Source organism: Cannabis sativa, chromosome 9 (genome assembly GCF_029168945.1).
Source record: "Cannabis sativa cultivar Pink pepper isolate KNU-18-1 chromosome 9, ASM2916894v1, whole genome shotgun sequence".
Lineage (NCBI taxonomy): Eukaryota > Viridiplantae > Streptophyta > Magnoliopsida > Rosales > Cannabaceae > Cannabis > Cannabis sativa.
Window position 1 is genome coordinate 32,690,847 of NC_083609.1, and position 6,930 is coordinate 32,697,776.

The following is a 6,930-nucleotide window of genomic DNA, read 5'->3' on the forward strand; positions in this document are numbered from 1 at the left end:
TACGTATCAAGAATGTGATAGATTTAGGTTTTATAATCTAATTAAACCCATAAAAGAAAATAATAAAATAACCCCTGTAATCTAATACTAATTTAACTCTAAATAGAATAATTAAATAAAAATCTTATTTGTTAGATATAAGTTTTAAATTTGAATTTTAAAACTTAGGGTTTCTATACTAAACTTAACAGGTCGTCACTTTGTAGCTTAATTTTGACCCCAATAAAGTTAAAATTACGATAAATCTATTTCCACATAATTGATAGATCTCTGAATTATCTTTCCAACGCCACTGAAATCACCTCAATCCGAGCTCTATAACTCGAGATATGATCATTTTAGTAAAACAGTTTTTAATCCTGCGAATTTATCCAAACCTACGAATTTTTAACATTAATTCTATAATAATGTTATTTAATATCACTTATACCATTAATTAAAATCCACTAAATAATTTATAAAACCCTAATAAACTTTCATATTGGGCTTTAATTAAATGATTACCTACATTGTAAAAATACCATAATATTTTACTTTCGTAGTTAATATAACTTTAACTCTCTCTAGAAAATTGGTACAATAATCTAAGCAACAATCTCAACTCACTAACAACACAAATATATAAGATAATTATCCTCACACAATTAATATCCCAAGGAGAGAAAAAAAAAATAAATACTATTTTAATCTGGATATTACATTCTACCCTCCTTAAAAAAATTTCGTCCTCGAAATTTAACTTATCAACACTCGGGGTGTTGAGTCTTCATGTCTTTCACCACTTACTGCATTACCTCATTATCTACCATATATATGGACCCAATAAACATGCATTTAACCTATGTCTTATCGGTCAATCCATAACACATAAAATATACACAACTTAATTAAGTATTATTATTTCTCTATACATTACTTAAATACCAAAATGTACTCCATTACAATAACGTACATATACATGCTTTAAATACATAAGTTTTGCAATAACTTATATGCATCTATAATAAAATTAAACATATAAGCTCACACAGGCACACTTTGGATGGGTCCTATTATGTTGCTAGGTCATACACAGATGAAAGAAGATTGTAAATATACCTGTTACAAATTATTAACTTGACCAAGGAGCCATCAGATCAATAGATCTGGCAAAAAGTAACCATGGCTATTTGCAATCAAGTAATAATAGGTTTTGAAAACTTACAAACAAGCTAAAACACATACTCCTGGAACAAGGTTAGCTGGATAGTTGGATGTAGGATTTATTTAATTTTAAATTAAATAATTAATTTCGAAATTAAATAATTAATTAAAAAAATTTCGAAAATTTTTAAAAAAATTTGAAATAAAAAAAATCGAAATTAAATTAAAATTTAAATTTAAAATTAAACTTACAATTTTGAAAAATTAGGTTTCAACCAACCTAAATATCATTTCAAAATTTGCTAACTACTTTTAAAATTTAAATGTTATTTTATAAATAAAAATTAAATACAAAACTAAAAAAAGATAAATGAATATCTTTTTCAGATTTTAAATGTAATTTAAATAAATAAAATAACAAAATTTAAAAGTTAGCAAAATATCTTATGTCTATTTAAAATTACATGATTATAGTTATCTTATTTTAAATTTAAATAAGGTCAAATTATTTAAAAAAAGATTTAATTTAAAATCTGACCTTAAATTTAAAAATAAGATAAGATATAATCAAATTTAAAAATAAGATAGATAATTAAGCAAAAAGATAGATACTAACTATTTTCAAATTCAAATTACACTAATATCTTCAATTAAATTTAAAAAATATTAAATTAATTCAAAATGATAATTAGAATTGAATTAGGAATAGTAATAGTATAAATATAGAACTACACAAAAAATCGGAAGTTAATTCCATGAAAAAACGAAGAAAAACGAAAAAAAATTGTGAGCTGTACGGACAGTTTTCGCGATCGCAGGAAAATTTCAGTAGAGCTCCGATTTTTTCGAATCTTCAAAAAATCATAACTAATTCAAATTAAATCGAAATTGAGTTCTGTAAAAAAGTAATTTGCTTAATTTTTTCCATACTATCCAATAAAAATAATTCCAGAAACAGAATCGCAATTATTTTTCACAAAAATTCACAAACATCAATCAATCATCAAATAACACTCAATACAACATGATACCATCCAAAAACAAACAAACAATCATTCTTGCAAGTAAATCAATTACCATGGCTCTGAGGCCAGCTGTTTGAATTATTTTACCAGGATCTTAGATCTACTCACAAGTATGTTTATCAACACCCTAAATATGAACTTTCTAAAACGATGAAATAAACACATATAAAGTTTAGGAAACCTTACATTGGGTGCAGCGGAATAATATGACTCCTTCCGTTCAGATATCTAGACCTTGATTCCTTTCTGTAGCAGAGCATTATAAATATCTGAACCTGGATCTCTTTCTCTGAATCTTTGATGCTGAAACTCCTTCTTGTTGAAAGTTTTTCTTCACGATCTTCCTCACTATGATTGAGGTATCACTTGCTGTGTGTGGGCACTACTCATACACTAAGAATTTCGAAATCTCAATGAGGAAGAGAGAGAGAGTGGGTTCGGCCAAAGATAGGGAGAGCGAAGACTCAGTTTTTTCTGAATGAAAAAGTAGAAAATTTAAGTGTAATTTTCCTGAAGCCTTCACTATCTATTTATAGCATTCCACTAGGGTTAGGTTTGAATTATTTGGCATTAAAATAATGAAAATATCAGTTTAAAAATTCAAACCAAGTGGCTGGCCATGTACAGTAATGGGCCTTACTTGGATTTTGCAGTTTTCTCAATTCTGCATCTGATTTTCTCAAAAACGCCAATTTTCAAATTAAACCATTTAAATGTCAATTGTAACTATTTAATAACTATAAATAATTATTAAATAATATTGTCATTTATCATATTTATTAACTGAACCATACAAAGTATCATAATTAACAAATATGCCCCTATAAACTCTTTCTTTTCAATTTTGCCCTTACTTAGTGAAAAATTCACAAATAGACATAGTATAATTTGAGAATTATAATTCATTAATCAAAACCAATTATATGAGTCTTACAAGCAATATTATCTCAACTAGTGCGGGGACCATGGGTCTATATAACCGAGCTTCCAATAAGTAGATCAAGAATTTAGCACTAAAATTCACTAACTTATTAATTCTTCGTTGAATCCACGCATAGAACTCAGAATTGCACTCTCAGTATATAGAATGCTCTATATGTTCCACCATATAGACACATCATTAGTTATCCATTGTTATAATCCTAATTTGATCAATGACCCTCTATATGAATGATCTACACTGTAAAAGAATTAGATTACCGTTACACCCTACAATGTATTAATTCCTTAAAACACTTGACCCCGTATAAATGATATTTCAGCTTATGTGAAATGAGTACTCCACCATTTATGTTCGTTTGGTCAAGCTCGAAGGAGATCATCCTTTGCTTACTATTCGCCAGATAGAAGCTATAGATTCCATGTTTATGCTAGCGCTCCCACTCAATTACACTACCGTGTTCCCAAAATGTACGTATCACCCTGACCTAAAAGTAGGCTTAACTAACAAATCAAAGAACACAAATAGCCTCCTGAGATTGAGCCTAATCATATCAGGATTAAGATCATTTGATCTAGGATCAACTAGGCGATATTGACTTGAATAGATATTACGGTAAGTTTAATAAATCTAAGTCAAAGTTCAATATCGGTCCCTTCCGATGCATACTCCATGCATCCAACCTGAGCTTTACTTTAACCAATGCTTTGGAAAGAACGTAACACTTCTCCAAATGCAAGTAAACTCTGTTGGAGATTATCATATCAGTAAAACCCTATGTCTGATAAATCTAGGAAACTTTATTCACATAGTCATGTTTACTTTCCAATGTGTTGACGGCACAATAAACATGATCAAGTATGTGAAAAGGGTTTCAGATGAATTTATACATTATGTACATATAATCATGAAATAAATCATGTGAACCATGCAACAGTAAATGTTATTTCTGATCTATATTAATAAGTAAATCTGATTATATTGAAATGAGTTTTATTTAGGGCATAAAACCCAACAGCTTGTCCACTCATCCCGGAGGGGTTGCTTAAGGGATTCCCAAGATGCGATGATGCGGGAGCCAAGGCTAGGCTCTGATTATATCCTGGTGTAGCGGAGAATTGCATGCCGCTCATTTGAGGAGTGGCCGGGGGTATGGCTCCCGAGAGCTGACCTCCGGGTACATATCTTGATACTCCAATTGGATAGTATCCCCGTAGGCCATTATCTGGGCCTCTTCCAAGTTGATGTATTGTTGGACCCTCTTTTGGAAATCTTGGAGATTAGCCACTCTAGCCTATTGTAATTCATTCCAGAATGGGGTCCCCATACGGATCCCAGCTTGAAGCAGTGCAAGCTGTTGTCCGTCATCTACTTTCTTGGTCTTTGAAGCCTCCTCTTTGAACCTTTTTATAAAGTTCTTCAAGGTTTCTGCGGGTTGTTGCTTTATGTTAGTCAATGCGGTGACTTCGAGATTAATCTTTCTCGCTGCGACAAATTGTCTCCAGAAGCTGACTTGCAACTTGTTCCAGCAGTCCACTGATCCTGGTTCCAACTTTTTGAACCATTCCTCAGCGGAACCGCTTAATGTTAGCGGAAAGCATAGACATTTGGCATCGTTGCTGACCCTCATAACTATCATTACCCGGTTGAAACTGGATAAATGATCGCTGGGGTCCGAGTCTCCAGTATACGCTACCATCTCGGGCATGTTAAAATTCTTGAGGAGCTCTGCCTCCAATATGTTCCGGGCGCATGGCTCTTGATCCTCGCAATCGGAATTTGAGTCGTCCCCTTTTTGCCTCCAAGAGATCCGAGCAATGTCTTTGCATAGTGTTGCTAACTCTGCCAAAATTCCTTCATTTAGTGTCCCCGCGGAGACCACTGCTACATGTTTCTTCTTGTCTAGGTGATCTCGTAGATCACCGTGTTTTTCGTTGATTTTTTATCTTAACTCAACGGGAGGGTACCTCCGGTTTCTCCTTCCTCTCTTCCGAGGCTCTTGGTGCACAGATACGCTCTTTCGGTCGTCTTGATCCTGAGGGCCAAGACTCGCTTTTGGGAGCTTACCCCTCTGCGGGCCTTTCCCTTTCGGGAAATCTGAGCGGACCTTTCGCAGATCCTGCACCTTTTTCTTTCTCATGAGGATGGAAGTGGGGTTCTTCCCCTGGTTTTCTTCGAAAGGGTACCGTATAGGGCTTGGTTCCCTGGTACAGTTTTTTTTTTCTTTTTCTTTTTTATGGCTTGGATGAAATTTACATTCTTTTTTTCTCTCTTTCTTTCTTAAACTGAATAATCATCTATTAACTTTGAAGAAGAAGATGAAGAAGAAGAAGAGGAATTGAAAACTCAGAAATGAATGAAGTGAGAGAGAGAGAGAGAGCACATTTATTTAATTTAATAATAAAAATAAAAAGAGAAAAAAAAATATTTTAGTAGAGATTGTATTGTATTGTAGTGTAGAGTTAAAAAGAATTAGTCAATTAATATTTATAAAAAGAATTAAAAATAAAAAATTAGATAAAACTATTTTAAGTGATTTTAAAGTGTTATTTTATTAATTTAAATGGGATATCTAAGGAGAAATAGAAGGAGTTATATTTTGAGTGATTTTAGAGCGCTATGTCACCACCTCATACTTCTCTTATATAATTGTATAAAAAAAAATACAAAATTAATACTAACGAAAGTAACTTTAAAAAATGATGTAGAAGTAAAAGAATATTGTTGACCGAGTTTTTCGACAACCAATTAAATAATGTACAAGAAGAAGTGTAGAAAGTTTAATGCAGGAGATTTTTACGTGGTTGGGGCATTAATGAGCCTTAGTCCACGAGTCTTTTTTATTTATGAGAGTATTTATTACAGAGAATGTTCTTGGTGGATTTCTCTCCTATTTTCTCTCTTCGATTCCTTAAACAAAATAGTTTGACACCTTTTCAATCTGTTTGTGGGGTATTTATAGTATTTTTCTGGGAGAATCCCTAGAAATAGATCGCTTGTCTTTCTGTGTTAGCTTCATAGGGGCACATATTCCTAGCAGATACAAAATAGGAAATACATGACCTATACCGTAGGTATCTTAGGAGTTAGGTGGATATAATCTTTTATCCCCTCTTGACTGATGTGATTCCTCATAATGTAGTCGTCACTAGACTCATCAATTGTAGTGTAATCGTCGTAAAAGGGGGGTTAAGCCATCTGTCATGTCGTTTATGGAGGCTTCAATACGTCTTCACCCATGCGACATTAAATGCGAAGTGATTGTACGAGTAATCTCTTTGCCTTCCGGAACTGCCTTAGCATGGCTCTAGCCTCCCGGAGCATAAAGATGGGGCTTATGCTCTTTTTCGGGAGGCACCTTCCTTGAGGTGTCCTTTTTTCTAGTCGAAGACTTAAATGATTTTCATGAGTGATGGTTCTTTCGAGATCCACGTGTCACCGTTATCCGCGTCCACGTATTTTGGGAAAAATCAAGGGCAACAACTATTTTTCTATACACATAAAATTAAAAAAATTTAAAGAGAAAATTAATAATAAGAGGGTTACATACCAATATGCAAAATAGTAGGAGGTATGAAGACTGTATATATATATATATATATATATATGAAGGTGAAAAGAATTAGAGGAATATATGATATATATATATATATATTGATTATAGTTTGAAAAAGAAAAAAAATATAAGTAATTAATTGATGAGTGATATTTTAAAAAAAAATAATTTTGTTAATTTATTTGTTTATTTTTAAAAGTAGTTATTGTTTTTTTATTAATTGTGATATAAATATATAAATTTATTTATTTAAAAAAATGTGAAAA

At 32.0% G+C, this 6,930-nt stretch overlaps 1 protein-coding gene across 1 annotated transcript; it reads right to left on the reverse strand.

Annotated features, from left to right (window-relative positions):
- Window positions 1-4,402: 4,402 nt before the first annotated feature.
- Window positions 4,403-4,807, reverse strand: LOC133031365 (uncharacterized). Its single transcript, XM_061104849.1, has one exon. The coding sequence runs from the start codon at window positions 4,805-4,807 to the stop codon at window positions 4,403-4,405; it is 405 nt and encodes a 134-aa protein (XP_060960832.1).
- Between the last annotated feature and the right edge of the window lie 2,123 nt (window positions 4,808-6,930).

Coding starts and splice junctions, on each gene's coding strand:
- LOC133031365 (XM_061104849.1), bottom strand. CDS start 4,807: ATGGTAGCGTATACTGGAGACTCGGACCCCAGCGATCATTTATCCAGT.